The sequence below is a fragment of the Eretmochelys imbricata genome, chromosome 3, assembly GCF_965152235.1.
Source record: "Eretmochelys imbricata isolate rEreImb1 chromosome 3, rEreImb1.hap1, whole genome shotgun sequence".
Lineage (NCBI taxonomy): Eukaryota > Metazoa > Chordata > Testudines > Cheloniidae > Eretmochelys > Eretmochelys imbricata.
Window position 1 is genome coordinate 45,261,136 of NC_135574.1, and position 18,929 is coordinate 45,280,064.

The 18,929-nt window shown below is 38.8% G+C and overlaps 1 protein-coding gene across 1 annotated transcript in view; it reads left to right on the forward strand.

Moving 5' to 3' along the window:
• MCPH1 (microcephalin 1) overlaps positions 1 to 18,455 on the forward strand; it is a 237,573-nt gene extending 219,118 nt beyond the window's left edge. Inside the window, 2 exon segments of the mRNA XM_077811576.1 lie at positions 13,564 to 13,801; positions 18,187 to 18,455. Of these exon segments, the coding sequence (XP_077667702.1) occupies positions 13,564 to 13,801; positions 18,187 to 18,242 (294 nt within the window). The 3' untranslated portion in view covers positions 18,243 to 18,455.
• Positions 18,456 to 18,929: the final 474 nt, after the last annotated feature.

The window sequence follows — 18,929 nt, forward strand, 5'->3', positions numbered from 1 at the left end:
GTACGTTCACCTCTGTAGTGTTTTGTGAGTGTTTCCTGGTACAGTGTTTGGTGAAAGGGTATACAAGCATGCTGATGTGAAGACCTGCCACGACTACTGAAATAATCTGATTCCAAGCCGTGCAGAACTGGGTACAAGTGAAAACAGTTCCCATACGTCTAGTACCACTCTAAGCTCTGACCTCACACAATGCCAAGCAAGAAAGCTACCCTGACTGGCCCCAGAGGGTATGTCTACACTGCAGTTAGATCCCTGCGTTTGGCCTGTGCCAGATGACTCGGACCAAGAGGCTGTTTAATGATGGTGTAGACATTTGGGCTGGAGCCTGAATCAGCTGGCGCAGGCCAGCCGCAGGTGCCCAGTTGCAGGGTAGACCTATCCAGAGAGCTAAAACAAGGAGAACCCTAAGGAAAAATTAATCAGATACTGAACACAAATGGTGGATTACCTGGCCCAACTGCCATGCCCCTGAGACAGCACAGGCTTTCATCTACTAGTTCAGTGGTTTTCAAACTTTTTTTCTGGGGACCCACTTGAAGAAAATTGTTGATGCCCGTGACCCAATGGAGCTGGGGTTGAGGAGTTTGGGGTGTGGGAGGGGCTCAGGGTTGGGGTGAGGGCTGTGGGGTAGGGCCAGGAATGAGAGGTTCAGGGTGTGGGAGGGGGTCTGGGCTGGGGCAGGGGGTTGGGGTGCAGGAGGGAGTCAGGGCTCTGGGGTGGGGCCGGAGATGAAGGGTTTGGGATGCATGAGGGTTTTGGGTTGTGGGGCTCAGGGCTGGGGCAGGGGGTTGGGGTGTGGACTTACCTCTGGTGGCTCCTGGTCAGCAGTGCTACTGGGGTGCAGAGGCAGGCTTTCCGCCTGTCCTGGGACCGCAAACCGCGCTGCGCCTGAAGCGGCCAACAGCAGGTCCTGAGGCGCACAAGCAACACCACCCCCACAGCTCCCATTGGCCCGCAACTGGCCAATGGAAGTGCGGAGCTGGTGCCTGGGGCAGGGGCAGCACGTGGAACCCCGTGGCCTCCCTGCCTAAAAGCCGGACCCGCTCCTGGCTGCTTGCGGAGCGCAGCATGGTGTTGGAACAGGTAGGCCCTAGCCTGCCTTAGCTGGACAGCACCGCCGATGGGACTTTAACATCCCAGTTGGAGGTGCTGATCAGAGCGACCCAATGCCTGACATGCCACAACCCAGTACTGAGTTGCAACCCAAACTTTGAAAAATGCTGTACTAGTTGATATGTAACATTTAGCTGCATCGTACACAGGTTCTTCTTAATAAGTTATGGCTCTATGTTAGCCTGTGGTGCACCTCTCTTAAAGGGCTGCCTCTTGTCATACTGTAGTCAGCTTGTTAAGTACTCTACATTTCAGTGTCCTGTGTTAAGGCAGATATGTTTATGGTGTTCCTCAGTTTTGCTTTGGGTCAATACATGTTTGTATCTCTTGGCAATGTCCTTCTTATGTTTTTCTCTAACCAGATTTTGCCACTTACATTCAGTAGTACCTTACTACTCAAGCTGTTCTATTAAAATCAATGGGACTGCTCATGGAGTATGGGAAAACTCAGTAAGGGTATAACAACTGACATTGTATGAGCTGAGAAGGTAGATCGTATGTGAAAGCCACATGGCAAAAATGGAAAATGATCACAAAAAGAAGGATGGATATATCCAACAAAGTAGTGTTCCCTATTGCTGTCATACAGGAGACAGACTGTGTGAGAACAATAAGGTTGTATGCACAAAGGTTAATTAACTAAATTTAATTAAGTCAGCCATATTTCTTATGGGTCAATCCCAGATTGGCTTTCCTTTCTGTACCTGCATCTTTAGAGGCTATGGCTGGCTAAACATTCTCTCACATCTGTCAGAGTTAACCTCATACTCACTGCCATGTGACAGTGTTTGTAAGGATATGTGTGGTAGTAGTGAGCCTTTGGTAAAAGCATGCTCATTTTTGTATTATATGCCTTTTTCAGTTGTCCATAATGTTCTTAAACAAGTTCTTTGGAAACTAAAATGTGCAACGCTTTCTTATTTCAACAGTTTGTTTATTTTTGGTTCAGCTACTTTTGTCCTACAGCTTGTTGTGATCTAGGTTGCAGGTGGGGAAAGAGGGGGTGAAAGAATTTTATTCTCAACTACTTTTGAGGAAACAGAATCTAGACACTTAAAGAAGTAGTCCTTATTGAAACTTAAAATGTATTAAACTCTGGAGAAAATCTCTTAGTTCATTTGTAAATTATTGTCAATTGTGTGAGTCAATCACACACAGATGAATTTATTTTGTGTTTTTTCTGACCTAGTTGAATGGATGCAAGCAAGCAAGGATGCTCTCATTTAAAGCCATCCATCTTTCTTTTCCTTTTTTGTGGGTAGTTAAGACCTCATTTGTTAATGTAAGTTTGCATATTTAAGTCCCCATGCCTACACAGGTTTCAGAGTAGCAGCCGTGTTAGTCTGTATCGGCAAAAAGAACAGGAGTACTTGTGGCACCATAGAGACGAACAAATTTATTAGAGCACAAGCTTTTGTGGGCTACAGCCCTTCATCGGATGCATAGAATGGAACATATAGTAAGAAGAAATAGATATACATACATATAAGTTGGAAGTTGCCATACAAACTGTGAGAGGCAAATGTGGTTGTATCTTAGAACTTGGCTGTAGACAATGGAGCATGTGGTGTGTCCTGGATGGAAGCTGGAGGCATGTAGGTAAGTATAGTGGTTAGTAGGTTTCTGGTATAGGGTGGTGTTTATGTGACCATCGCTTATTAGTACAGTAGTGTCCAGGAAATGGACCGCTTGTGTGGATTGGTCTAGGCTGAGGTTAATGGTGCTCCAATCCCTCAGACAGAGACAAACACCTACAAGATCTCTATCAAGCATTCTTAAAACTACAATACCCACCTGCTGAAGTGAAAAAACAGATTGACAGACCCAGAAGAGTACTCAGAAGTCACCTACTACAGGACAGGCCCAACAAAGAAAATAACAGAACGCCACTAGCTGTCACCTTCAGCCCCCAACTAAAACCTCTCCAGCGCATCAACAACCTATCCTGAAAAATGATCCCTCACTCTCTCAGATCTTGGGAGACAAACCAGTCCTTGCTTACAGACGGCCCCCCAACTGGAAGCAAATACTCTCCAGGAACCACACACCACACAACAAAAACACTAACCCAGGAACCTATCCTTGCGACAAAGCCTGATGCCAACTCTGTCCACATATTTATTCAAGTGACACCATCATAGAACTTAATCACATTAGCCACCCCATCAGCGGCTTGTTTACCTGCACATCTACCAATGTGATATATACTGTCATGTGCCAGCAATGCCCCTCCGCCATGTACATTGGCCAAACCGGACAGTCTCTGTGCAAAAGAATAAATGGACACAAATCTGACATCAGGAATCATAACATTAAAAAACCGATAGAAGAATGCTTCAACCTCTCTGGCCACTCAATGAAAGATTTAAGGGTGGCAATTTTGCAACAGAAAAGCTTCAAAAACAGACTCCAATGAGAAATTGCTGAGCTTGAATTAATATGCAAACTAGATACCATTAAGTTGGATTTGAATAGAGACTGGGACTGGCTGGGTCATTACACATATTGAATCTATTTCCCTAAAGTTAAGTATCCTCACACCTTCTTGTCAACTGTCTAAATGGGCCATCTTGATTATCACTACAAAAGTTTTTTTCTTCTGCTGATAACTCATCTTAACTAATTAGCCTCTCACAGTTTGTATGGCAACTTCCAACTTATCTGTATGTATATATATTTCTTCTTACTATATGTTCCATTCTATGCATCCGATGAAGTGGGCTGTAGCCCACGAAAGCTTATGCTCTAATAAATTTGTTAATCTCTAAGGTGCCACAAGTACTCCTGTTCTTTTCACGCCTACACAGACTTTCACGTGAGTAGTTCCACTAAGGTCAACAGCATTTCTCACCTGTGTAAAGTTAAGCATACGTTCAAGTGATTGCAGGATCGAAGCCTACATTTCGAGGGATTTTCTTAAATTTTCCATAAAAATTCATTTGTGCTGAGACCAAATATGGAAACTTTCAGTTTAGAAAGAGATTTTTTTGGGGAAGTTATGTGCTAGTAAAATGGAATTATAATGAAACTTACTATATCTTGCAACCTTAAAGTTTCTGATGTGATGTATTTGCACTTGAAATACAAACCTTAGTTTTAAGTCCTATTGATCTACACTAGGGAAAAGCATATGTGTTCAATAAGCCTAATTTCTTTTCTTTTTTAAAATATATAGCTGTCATATATTTATGTTACACAGTATTTTATAAATTGTTCTGGTTCAGTGGGAAAAAAGCAAATCTAAACTAAAAGTAAGTAATTTTGTTCTGTTTTTTCTGCAAAAATTTGCTCTGGAGGAAGAAGTGATCCAAACATCTTCAAGTATGATTTTGAATATCTGCCAAACAGTAGATACGTTTGCCAAACATTTTTGTATAGTATTCCCAATACGACTATGTCTTTTAGAGAATATATTGTTGAAGTAAGCCTTACTTATCAGTCTATGAGATTTGAGAGAAGTAAGGCTTGTCTGTCAACACATAGTATAAAGAAACTTTATTAGTAAAATTGTCTTCATTCTAGTTTTCTTTCACCCTTCACTTTCTTTTTTGCCAGAAAACACTTCTGTAGAAAACTACTGAGGAAAAAAGAGAAGTATTTTGGAGGAATTTCCACAGTCTTTGCTGTGTATCAATTGTCTTTATAACACATTTCTCTTGATGTTGTCAACAGAAGAAATTGGCGGGTAATTTTTCTGCCTCAGATTTTCAAACAGATGCTCAAACTTTTTCAGACCCCCAAACCCATTAATGCACATACATGGATTTGCCCGCAAACAGTCTCCACTTGTGCATGTTGAGATGTTAACATTCCTTTATCAGTCATACAAAAAGGGTGTTAGCATTTCTGTCATTTGAAATCGTGTGCTTCTACAGTTTGACAAAATGGGAGCCCGTACTTTGGCTGGACAGTATTGATAGTTTATAGAAAAACATCAGTTCCAGTTAATATACTAGAATGTGGATATGGTATTTTCAATAATTTGCACTAAACATTACAGATTGAGTTTTCTTCACAGAATGATAAGTACCTGCCCTAGTAACGAAATTCTTTGATGCTGATAAAGGAAAGGTTGAGACAATTGTAGCTATTAGAGCAGACAAGCTAACCCAGGTAATTTTTGCTGAGCATACTGTTATGGCTCTGATCATGCCTGCTGGACTATGCACTCATGTGCAACCCCATTAACTTCAATAGAATTCTTCACAGGCAAAGAACAATGTCTGCATGGAACAGCTGGTAAGTTTAGGGAAAATCCAGTTCTTAACCAGATCGTATTAGTTATGAAGCACCTAATTTTAAAAATCCACTATTTAGTGCAGCATTCCAATATAGTTTTAAACTAAATATTTACTGAATAACATTTTCAAGTTTAAAACTGCTTATAATGTTAAATGACTAATAGCAAATTTCTAAAATAAATAAAGGACAAAAAAGATCAAACCAGCTTTTTAAGCACTATAACAAGTTTGCACTTTACTTTGTTACTATCTAAACAATGACACTGTTTGGTTTGATCATTTTCATCCTTTTATACTGACACTTAGAAAGATGAAAACCTAGGGCATTTCTCCTTGGACCTACCCAAGCTAGTGTATAATTATGCAGGCTTCCTTGATCCCTGTAGGATCCTGCAGATTCTTCAAGACCCTCACTGCAGGATAACTGTACTTCTAAGCTGTCTTCACTGCATTATACTATTCTTTATCAGAAGCAGGCTGATACTCTATTTCACTTTCATGTGTGTGTAATCTTCATCTTCAAATGTGCCTGGGGTTCCACATATGTGTTTTCCTTTCAATTTTTTAGAAAGTGACAGACTACCTGAAAATGTAGGACAATGTAAGTGTAATGTTTCCTATATATGCAATAAATTAGGCCCATATTCTTCCCTAGATGTTTCTGAAGAACTACAGTGTCAGCAAATACAAATACTAATGGCTCAATCCTCAGAGATACTGAGCACCCTTAACGATATTGAATCCCACTGAAACTGTAAACTCAGACCTTAAGATTTCACCAGCAATATTACCCAACTCCATTAAACTCCATTTTTAGAACTATCTTTCTTACTAAATTTGTAGCTTAATGGAGCATATTATTTTTTGTGCCTGATTTACCACTCTGTTACACCATAGTTTTATGCTGCTGTAAATCCATTGACTTCAGTGCCATTATACCAGCCTAAAACTGGTATAACAGAGTAGGGAATCAAACCTTTCCCCCTTTAGTGGTCAGAGCCTGTTCTGGTTAAAGGAAATGGTCAATTACCCATTGACTTCACAAGCAACAAGATTTGGTCCTCAAAGTGTGCCAAAAAAATATGTATCTCCTGCGAATGACAAGCATTATGGACAAAACTCTGCCATCATAATTTTGAAAATGTTCACTCTACCTCTCAATTATATAGCTATAAATCTGTATTAATGGTGGATTTTATTTGATGTTATACTTCAGAAGCTTGGTAAGTGGACTCAGCCTTCGTGACAGTAGCCTAAATTCAAGGTTTCCTTTAGCTGAAGTAATTTAGGGCAATATTTTTCCCTTAATCTTTGTGCAGAATTGCATGCTTACTACCATGTTTCAGGCAGGAGAGTACTTCAAATACAACACTGTTTTTCTTATAGGATATGCATTAACACTTGTGTAGTTCATAGGAAGGGAGCAGTTTCACTGATGAATAATTTTCCAGTGACATAAAAAAAAAGTAGGAACATTAGGCATGTCCTTATACTTTTATTACCTGAATTTGAAAGGCCACTCTGGAGTATATTGTGGGGAAACCACATGCATAATTCGCAAAGACAAAAGGACTAATAACCAAAACAAATCATGTTTTTTAAAATATATTTTCTTTAACCTAAATTTGTTTTATACCGAGTGCATTTTTAGTTAAACTCTGATACCTACTGTACTGTACCTTAAAAAGACTTAGAATAACTTAGATATTTAATGTAACTTTCAAAAGAATGCTAATGAACTGTGTGTGTCAGGTATATGGCCATTTGCTACTAACCTCCCCTCCTGTGCCAGCCATCCCTTTTCTCATACTTGACCTTATTCTCCCAAAATCAAAAAGGAGGCTGAGGGCAGATAGAAAAAGATAGAGATGCAGGTTACTATATACATGATACATATATACATTTTGTGGGGTCTTATTCCAACCTCACATTGGTGCAAATCAGAAGTAATTCCACTGATGTCAATATTTGCATCAGTGTCAGCAAGATCGGAATCAGCCCTATGACTTTTCTTTTGCAATCCTCACTCATCTCCTCCTCAACCTGATCATTTACCTTCTTTTACTCTGGTATGACTTGGGCTCCAATCTTACAAATACAGTAGAACCGCAGAGTTACAAACACCAGAGTTATGAACTGACTGGTCAACCACACACCTCACTTGGAACCAGAAGGATGCATTTTTCTTCTGCATAGTAAAGTTTCAAAACTGTATTAAGTCAATGTTCAGTTGTAAACTTTTGAAAGAACGACCATAACATTTTGTTTAGAGTTACAAACATTCCAGAGTTAAGAACAACCTCTATTCCCGAGGTGTCTGTAACTCTGAGGTTCAGCTGTAGGTGGATCTGGCCTTCTCCTGAGTCTGAAGGATCAAGGTCTTGGATTGGAAGTACTTTTGTCCAGGGACCTGTTTTTATACATTCTCATAAAGTTCCAGGCACAACTGTAGCACTTGTTACTAAAATGATAGTGTTTATGGAGGTGTCTAGTTCAGAAAGAGGAAGTTAAATGTAACGGCTGAAGCAAAAATCCCAATCCTGCATACGTGCAGTATATTTAAATACATCATATGTTACCTATTTGTTGCTATTGTTAATATTCTTTGTAACATACAACCCACAATCTGAAGAATTAAAAATGTAAGACATGAAAAGTGGAGGAAAGTTGATCAGTTGTTGTTATTGTAATGAAGAAATGCTGCATTACTACATCATAAATTCTCAATACCTTTAACTTTCAGTCAGTGTAATGATGATCTTTTTCAAATCCTCAATTCAAAGGGGATTATAAATTGTTAATTTCTATTATTTATGATTTATAACAGTGCCAAACAATGTAAGGGGGGTGCTATTGCCGGTTCATCTGTCTGATGAAAGAACTAAGCTAAATATCTAAATCCTGAATAACTACTATAGTCAGTGGGACTCTCTTCTCAGAGCCACCTGATAGGAATATACAGTAATTAGACAGGAGAATTAGCATCAATGTTTGATATCATAGCAGGTGCTGGTCGTGCCTATTATAGGTACAGTTATGAAATAGTTTCCATAATAACTGTTTGCACAAATGCTATTTGTGGAAATACTCACTTCTTTGGGCTGAATTTTTCTCACGTTTGGTCTCTGATTAGGATTGAAATGAGGAAGATTTTGCTCAAACTTTAAAAAAAAAAAAAAATCAAAGGGTGTGCAGCAGTCCTGGAGTGCTGCAAACTCTTTGATGTTACAAAGACAGTTGGGTAATTCAATTTGAAGAGGTGGATTGTGCCATTCAATCTCTAGTCCAAGTTGGGGGTGGTTAAATGGCTTCCAGAGCGTGCAATATGTTTTCTCTTCTAAGACTGGCTACCTCCACTCCTCTATGCGTAGGCTGGCTTTGAAAGCAATGCTAGCCCTGCAGAGTCCTTGTGCTGTCTGAATACAGGATTTTCAATTATTTCTAGCCTCTGGATGAGTTTCTCTCCTTGTTGTACACCTGAGCAGGATCCAAGCACAATCTGGCTGGAAAGCTGTACTTAAAAATAAAAGTGTCAGGAAAAGCAAAATGTAAGGTCCAAACAGAAACTTAATTTTGGTCATATTGCACAATGTACAATATGCTGTTCCTTTTATTCCAGTCAATATGTAGATTAATACATTATTCTGAGATTTTCAAAAGAGGCTAAAGGTAGGAGCTATCTCAAAGGGATTTCAGCATTTTAACTCCTTTGAAAATCCCAACCTTAGCGTTTATAACACAAACATATATACCAAACTACATGGATTGTGCAACACAGCTTGACCTAATGTTTCTGTTGGAATCATAACATTTACATTCCAGACTCTTTGTGATTAGCTGTGCAAATTTTTAACATAACATTCATGCAATTTTTGCCTTTAATATTAATTTAACCCAAGTGTATTTCCAGTAGTAGGACTAACTGTACAAATAACACAATTTTTCATTATGAGTCACCTGAACAATAAATGCATTCAGAGAAAATGTTTGAAGAAGTGGGAATACAACGGGCCTTTTAAAATCATGTCCTGTAAAATGTGTGAAACAGCAGGATTACAATCAAGTTAAATTGTATGTCTTCCATCTAAGAAACTCATGTCCTGTTGGGTTTTTAACATAAACAGATTTTGTCAATCCTAATCAGTTTAATCTTGAAGCCCTAGAGCGCCAGACTAAAAAAAGCAGCATGGCAAGTCGAGCACAAAGGTCCCTTGGAATCAAGTCTGATTGTTAATTTTAGATAAACTAACACTAAATTAATGTCTCCTGGTGATTATTTTTTCTCCTTTCAGATATAGTTGATTTGTCTATGTAAGCAACTCAGGAGATTCGTAGATGTTCTCAATTCTCTCTAACGGAAGAAGAAGGCTATTTGAGCCACCAAAGATAGGATCATGTTTATCATGAGGCTCTGTTTCTGTGTTGTTTTCATTAGAGTATAGTGTATAATTTGTTGAACTTCTTACCTGAATGCTTTTTAGCTAAAGCATTTTTATGTTTGCTTGGTGAATACACATTTTGAAATAACTGGTAATTCATGAAAGTGAGTAAGTGCAATCACAGGAATACCAGAATCCTGCCTTTTATTTGCACATCAGAGATTACAAAGTATATTACGGTCTTGAGCGTGTACTCATTGAAGTCAGTTGGGAAAGCTCTCTTTGACCTTATTGATGCATATGTTGTTTGAACACTGTAAGAATAAATAGCTACAACACATTTTTGACCATATTTTAGCCTTTTGGCCTGCCTTAACTCTGTCAGCTTCTGGCTTCTCTAAAATGTCCTGCAAGCTAGCTTATAGAAAACTAACAGTTTGTAGTTTCAGCAGAGCAGCCAAGGATTTCATGAGCATAAAAAGTTTTACCTTCATTTAGGACTGACTCCTCTGAAGAATGACATCGATGGAGATTGTGCAACTGCTGTCTGTGGTATCTCAGCATGGGCTTTGTTTTTCCTTGTTCGTCTGGCACTGATCACCAACACTAAGAAACTACCTCTTATAAAGATAATAAACATGCTTTGTAATTTTATCTGAGGATCTGAAAGCTCTTTACAAACATTAATTAATCTTCACAACCCCTTGTAAATTGGATGAGCATTTTCATCCCGACTCCATAGATTTGTGAACTAAAGCACAAAGATCTTAAGTGCCCAAAGTGACACAGTGAGTCAGTGTCAAAGTCAGGAGTCCACTGTTCAGATCATTTCCCTATTTTTCACATTCGTGAAAAACTACCAGCATCGAAAAATATCTCAGCCACTCTTGTGCCCAAACTTTTATTTTTGCCTTCATCTCTTCTTGTATTGGCAACTGTAGCTCTTGTTGTTTATTACCTAAGAGCCAGTTCACCAAGCTTCCACAAGGAAAACAGGGACAAAAAATATCAGATAGGTTTGGCAGATCCAGTTATCAGTTTGTGCATTTATTGTATATGTTGTTAAACCTGAACTAGACTGAGGAGGCGCTGCTGGCATGAGGAAGATATTTCAATGAACTAGTCAACAAGGACATCTGCTCCCTCACTGATCAAGTGGTATTGTAGCACAGTGTCCTCCTAGAACCTATACTTACCCTGGAAACCTAAATAGCAGCTGTTGTTGTGGTTTGTTTGTTTTTTTAAATGCCATCTTCTTCCTGTGGCTGGCCATGAGACTTTACCTAATCCTGGCAGACAAAGACTTAGATGTGATGTTCCATGTATTTGTGACCTCCAGATTTGATTGCTGTATTGAACTTTACCGGGAAGTGAAATCAGACACTGAAAAGACTTTAACTGGTGCAACACACATCTGTCATCTTTATGAACATCATTTTGAACCCCTGCCCGAATGCTCAAGTCATTATGTACTGCAACTAATTGGCTTATAAAAAAACCCTTTTATTATAATGGTTTGATTATTTCAGCTCTAGATAGTTTAGGGGTAATGGTTAGTCTTTAGTACTTGCAGTAGCAACCTGACCAGAATAGTTCTGAACTTCATAATTGAGCTAAAGAAAATGTTTTTTCATTCCACAGTACTCTATCTGCCCTTTCTAGAGCAGTGTTTCTCAACCAGGGGTCCAGGGCCCACTGGGGGGCCTCAAGCAAGTTGCAGGAGGTCCTCCAAGCATGGCCAGTGTTAGACTCACTAAGGCACAGGGTAGGAAGCTGAAGCCACACCGCATGGGGCTGAAGCCTGGAGACCTGAGCCCCATCACCCAGGGCTGAAGCCGAAGCCTGAGCAACTTAGCTTTGCAGGGGCTCCTGTGGCGTACAGCCCCACGCAGTTGCCCTGTTTTCTACCCCCTAACGCCAGCCCTGGCTTTTATATGCAGAAGACCTGTTGTTGTGGCACAGGTGGGCCATGGAGTTTTTCTAGCATGTTGGGGGGCCTCAGAAGGAAAAAGGTTGAGAACCCCTGTTCCAGAGTATACCAAACCAACCAGAAGAAGAAATTGCTAGACACTCCTCATGTATATCAATCAGCCCTTTTCTTGTTTAATTGTAAGTACACAACCACATTAATAGTGTTAAGGACTTCACAGATTTGTAAAGGACTTTCCTTTTCTCTTTCTATGTTACGCATGGAAAAAGTCTTCTAAAGAGGGAAAGAGTTTGCATGCAAGAGGTACAGTGTGTAATAGCCCCATTATATACACACATATGTTGTTAATCTTAAATCTGGATTTGGTTGTTTTAAGTAATCTTCTGTCCATTCATTCTCTGTATTCTTGGCCCAGTCTGATCCTAGACTGAACAGACTTCTCTGGTATTCTTTACCATAATTCCAGCATTTCTTCTGCTTAATCCTCAACACGGGGGGGAATCACAAAGGGGTCTTTATCCTTACCATGGCATATTTTCCCTGGTTCCATGTTCTGGTTGCCTAGGGTTTTTTTCACTTCATTATACCTACCAAACCTTCTAAGCAAATATAGACAGTGGACCTGCAGGGAAAATACTGTTTTCGGTTTTTCCCCGGGTTCAGGACTACATTTCTTTTCCTTGAAATATGTTAGGCTCTTTCAGCTCTGCAGCTGGATCCAGCTTCTTCCAACAATACAAGTCTATGATGTTTTGAATGTGGCCCTTACACTTAGTCATCTGCATTTTCTCAACCAAATTGCATGTGTGTTATTGTGACTAAGGATGCTGAGCACCAACTTCCATCGAGATCCATTAACATACCGTATCTTACTTTCCTAAAGCCCAGTTTACACTGGAGTTTTTAGCAGTAGTGTAACTACACAAATATAGTTGCCACCGGTAAACCTGGGTGTAAGCTGCACCAGCACAAGCCGTGTTTACAGTAGCATAGTGCATCTCAATACCAGGGGTGAAATCCTGGTCCCTTTTGAAGTCAATGGGAATTTTGCCATTGATTTCAGTGGAGCCAGGGTTTGAGGCGTTTACACATATGCATTGCTATATCAGTGCTAAAGCCCCTACTGCAGACAAGGCCTATTTTTAAAGGTTTCCCTTAATGCCTCTTAAAACTGGCTCAAAGTAAAATATAGGATTAAGTTTATTATGTGTTGGTCTTAATGGTCAAAGCCTTCCAATGGCTTGGACCTGAGCAGTCTCAAAAGACTTCATGACCAAGATTTACTGTGAACAATGATCTGTCTATAATCAGACCGATGATCTGTCTATAACCAGAAGAAGCAGGAGATAGAGGTTTTTCAGCATCTTGCCCACCAAAGTGGAATTACTTACTACAAGACCTAAAAGCGCCCACCATTCTCACTGCATTCAGAGAGAAACACAAAACCCGTCTCATCTACTTAGCTTTTTTATTAAAAATTACTATGCAAATACTATTAAACAAATTCCTTCAACCTGTGCTGCAGAAAGGGGGGGGAGAGAACCAAAGGTAGAGCTTATCTTTACACTGCCTGCTGCATTTATACACTTGTAAGGTATTCAAGTACCATGTTAGATTGAGCATTGAATAAATACCTGGCTAGATTATGGAAATCAAATAAATGGCACATGGATATTTTGGCTTTTGTATCAAGCCAAAAAAAGTCATAAATAAAAAAATAAATATATAGTGATTGTTAGCTAATCATGGTATGACTTACCCAAGAGTTTACATGGGAATGTAAAGAGTTGTTTTCATATCCTATAATTCTTTTCCTAAATGCAAAGACTAGCTTTACTTGCTGCTTATAAATGAAATTGAAACATGTTAGTTCTTAATTTCCTTGTTTCCTTAAAAACAGATCTGCAGACGTCAACGCCACCTGTCATCAGGAAAATATCAGCAGGACCTCTTTTCAAGTCAGCCTGTAATGTTTATATCTCTTGCCAGTCAACCGCCATGTGACAAGCTAAGTAAACTTGTTCAGTTGTGTGGAGGAAAAATATGTAAAACCCTACGTCAGGCCAAAATCTATATTGGAGAATATTTGGGAAAGAAGCAACCTGAAATAAAATATTTATCAGAAAAATGGATACTAGGTAAGAGATTTAATTTCAGCCCAATATAATATTATAAAATGTGCTTTCAAATGTGCTAAGGGGTTTTCTACACAGCGTGGTAATATGCCATATGGGGGATGTGATTTCAAAAGCACATTAATGTGTGTACATTAATCGGTTCTTGTAAACTTGCTGGTGTGTACTAAAAGATCCCTAGTGCGCTTTAGTGTAGTGCACTTGGTCTGTGTAAACCCTGCTGCTGCTCACTAAAGTTTCTGTTGGGCCTTAATGTAGTGCTCTGCACTATGTTCCAGAGCGCTAGGGAATCTTTAGTATGTACCAGCGGGGTTTACACAGACCAATTAATGCACAAGTGAATTTTAGAAATTGCATCCTCATACTGAGCGTTGCTGCTCCATTTAAACAATGGACGGAAGTATGGACGGAAGATTACCAGAGAGAGAGTGTGGAGAGAAGAGAATGGAACAGACTATGCTACAGTTGCTACCCTTTAGGAAGTCCTGACTTCATGCTGTCAGGAACTTTCTGGTAAAATTAGGGCTGGGCTGTGTTGATCTTCGGACCCACCTTTAGGGATTGGACCTAGCATAGTGCTGTCCAAATTACTTCAAATTGTGCCCTCCATATTTCATGGGAGTTGTTTCATTTAAATGTGATACTTGTCTAATTAAAGTAGGTTATGAGAGAACACTTAGGAAGCACTCTCTTGAAAATGTCTGGTGAAAAATTTGTCTTTCAAGATTATAAAAATACGTGGGGAATATGCTCAGCTAGTGCAAATTGTCAGAGCTTTGTTGACTTCAATACGCTTTGACATTTTGCACCAGCTGAGGATCTGCCTTGTAGTATATAATATGTAATTTAGTATGCATGTCTGAAATGTTCTTTGCTATGACTATCACTCTGGTTGAAGAAAATTTCTTGCTAAAATCTGTGGGTCCTGTGGTTTTTCCTAAGACACCATAGAAATTAGTTTTAAGCTTGAAGTTCTTGCAATAAATTGAGTGTACATTTGCAATATCCCCACAAAAGAAAACTTTTGGTGATCTACTTGGGATTCACAGTCCTAAGAGTATTTATCTTTTAGATTAGCTCCTTGTCTTCTCCTCCTAAAAAGAATCTTTTTGCATAATACAACATAAGAAAATAAGATATTTGTGTTTTGAATAACAGTTTTCTTAATAAGATAGCTTTAGTATCTGCTGCAAAGCAGAAAGTAAAGCTAAAGCTTTCAGATACTAGTTGTTAAATAAATCAGTCTGATCATAATGTTGCAAAGTCTGAGTAAAAACACTGCTGAAGGTTGAAGCAGAAAGAAAACCTGGGTTGTAAGGGAGAAAACACTTGTCTAAACAAAAGTATATTTCATACTTTATAAAAGATAAAATTATTGAAGAGTTGAAAGACAAGTGAGTTTTTAGTTAGATTGATCTGCAATGTGAGAGCCACTCTCTAAAGTCATAACAGAATTAAATAACAGGTGTGCCAAAAAAAGGAAAGATAAGATGAGACAGCATAGTATGGTATGTAAGAACTCCAGAGAACCAGAAATAGGGCATGAGGAGAAGACTGGAACTGTGATGTAGTAAATTAAACAATACATTTGGACATATTAGTATTTCAAGCATAACTTCCAGATGGACATAAATAATAATCCCAACTGACACTCTAACATCCGTTTAGCAATGTATGCATAACCAATAATTTATGTTGTTTGTGTTGTTTTTGAGTTGGTCCATAATTTTAGTCCAGGGATCCACTTTTTCTCCTGTGCCTTTTTCAAATAGTACAGCATGGCTACTATATTAAATTCTGGTGGGGAAATTAATACAATAATCTTTGCCCAAACATTATAGCCTCATCATGATTTTCTTATAATTGCATTCTTCTATTTTAAACATCTGACTTCTGTTGTTGTTTTTAATTGTTTCACCTTCTAGACAATTTTTAATAAAAGATCAATATTGGCACAAGAGCCTCAAAATATAGACATCAAGGGCTCTGGAGGTGAGATGTTTCCTCTACCTGACTGCCAGAAATGGTCATTAACGTCAAAATATGCACAAGTACTTGAACCATTAGGTACATGATCCATTGGCACCATGGAAGGATGGTGAGCCAGGCCATCAGTCTTCGAACATCAGCATCTGGAAAGAGTGCAGTGGACTAACACCTCTAACTTGGTGAATCTACGCCTATAAGAGGGGTGCTTTGGCACATCAGTGCTTTTGCAGCTTTAGCTCATCTCTAAAAATATTTTATATACATATAATTCTGAATTATATGTATATTTTCCATGGTGCACTGTGTAGCCTCTCCTGCCAGATTCTTAAGGTCCAAAATTGAGGATCCCAATTCCCCCATAGAACCTAGGGGGACAGTGAAACCATGCTCAAAGCAGAAACACTCTCAGGCCAGCTGTCTGTTTTTATTGTAAATTCCTTGAGGTGTGGACAGCAGCAGCCCACACTGTCAGCATGTAAAAAATAAACGATCTAGGAAATATTTTTAGTTCATTTAACTGATCTCCTTCCCAATGCAGAAAGAAAATCAAGCTGTTAAAAGAATGCTTGGTAATTACTGTGTATGAAACAGTTAATTTACAGCTCTCAGTAGGAAAGGGTACGACTACTCAGGGATAAAATATCCATGGCACAGCCACGGCTGGTCTGGGTCAGCAGCTTTGGGCTCATGGGGCAGCTGTGGGGCTAAAAATTGCTGTGTGGATGTTGGGACTCAGGCTGGAGCCTGAGCTCTAAGACCCTCCATCCTCACAGGGTCCCAGAGCTTGGGCTCCAGCACAAGCCCAAATGTCCACACTGCAATTTTTCAGCCCTGAAGCCCGAATCAACTGACCTGGGCCAGCTGTGGGCTTTTTATCGCTGTATAGACATACGCTAAGTGTCGTGCTCTGTATGTTAAGCTGTGAGAGTGTTCTATGTAATGCCTTGTGCTTGCCTTTCATTAGTTGCATATTGTCCCTTTGTATCCTGCTGTGAGAGCTGTGTGGGTGGAGCTCTGTGAAAACCAGTCTCAGCTGGAATTAGCTGCCACTTGAAACATTCCCCTTCATCTTGCTAGGGGTATTGAATTAACCTGTTATAATTAGGCGTGGAAGGATTAGATTTTTGTCAGTAAATGTTGGTAAACACAGATTTCACTGTACACACACAAACCAAATTAAAAATACTGATAGGCAAAGTAAAAAACTGCTGCTTGCGAACTTAATGTTTGATTTAAGGCTATTTCCTTTATATGTTTTGACACAGTATTTTTTAAACAGCTATAAAACTTTAACTTTTTGAATCTCAAAATCTACTGTCATTAGATAATTGTTTGATCCCCCATAATCTCCCACAACTATAAAAAATTAAATAAAAAAATAGAATAAAGTTTAAAACCCAAAACTATGGCAACTGTAAAAATTCAAATAGATTAAAATAAAAAAATGCTTAAAATGAACATTGATATAGTCTCCAATTTATTTTAAAAAAATTGAATTCTGCCATGCCTAGTTGTAATGAAGTAATTACTCTCCTAGTTCACCTCTTTGTAGTGCTTTAGAGTTGTGCCTGAACCAGATCTCTGAATCCAAACACTACTGAAGTTTGCAGGAGGGGCTGTCAACATCCAAATTAGACTCTCAATTTTGCAAAAAAGCCATATCTTTATAATGGGCTGACCCAAAATCCCATATCAATCAATCCAATCCTGAATCAATTCCAATAGATGCAAGTTTTCTAGGTATACACATAGGTTTGTAGATCCACACCTAGAATAGTTAAAGTGTGCACGCAGGTCAGTGTACCTATACATTGTGAGTGTACATACATACCCAAGAAAAAGTGGAGGCTGAGTACAGACCTGTATGAAAATGTGTCCCTTCCAATCTAATATTGAAAGTATGTGGGATATCAGATTTGTACAAATACAAATCCAGTCAAATGGCTAGATTCATATATTACTCAGGGATTTATCCAGTGTTGATGCTCTTATTCTTATCAGAATGTAGCCCTAGTTTATGTAACCTAGTTAGTTTCTGGTTATATACCTTCTGCTTTCCACACCCAATGCCAGTTGTTCGCTACTGAATAAATTAGTCCTACAGTCAATCACATATTTGATACCTAAGAGATAGAGCATTTTTTTAAAAAAGCAGATTGGAGGTATGTGCAGTGTACATACTATACCACTAGCATATATCTTTATGGTCCTTCTCATTCCCTATGTTCTCAGCTCCTCAGAGGTACTTTATACCAAAATTTCAGTCTGCTGAGTTTATTTTGTTAGTAGCGTATATTGTGTTATACAAAGCATATATTTCCTTTTTAATAAGAAGCTATTTGTTATGCATTCATCCTAATATGCTAGTATATAACATATTTCTTTTTGATTTCCTGTAGATTCAGTCACTCAGCACAGGATATGTCCTCTGGAAAACTACATGTTCCAGCAGTGAGCGAACTCAAGAGCCTCCTTATGGTTGTGAGGAAATTAGTAAAGGTGTCCAGTTTTCAATTAAGTAAGAAGCTGAACAAACAGTGAATACAAGATTTTATGAAGAGACAGTAATGGGTTTTTAAATACAGCCAAAAGTTTGGTATAGTGTGGTGAGTCTCATCTAAATGTCTGTCTAATGAAATCCTATGATTAGCCTTTTGTAATAAGGTATTTGCCCAATAAAAATCCTTTTGCTTTGTATTTATTTGTATACTGTGCAAGTCTTTGGACCTAATTCTGGTCTCATGTACAAGGATTATACACTGGAGGCAACATTTTCAAAAGCACCTAAGTGACTTCGGCTCCCAGGACCCCTTTTCGACTTAAGAGCCTGTCACTTAGGTGCTTATGGAAAGATTATCCTGGTGTAATAATTCCAAACACAAATCAGTCTGAAGACAACTTTTAAGTGGGCACAGGGTTATGTCTAATTTTTTTTAAACTTAGTATGTAGTATATATTTAGATATAATTATACAACCTCATATTTATGGGATGACATATGAGCACCAGTAAAAGTAACGGATAATCAAATAATTTCACTGCAGCATATTACACATGCCTTTCAACCCCAGTCCTCCCCTCAGAGAATTGTTAAACTAAGACAATGGAAATTCTGCACTAAAAATAAAAAGTTCCAAGCAAAA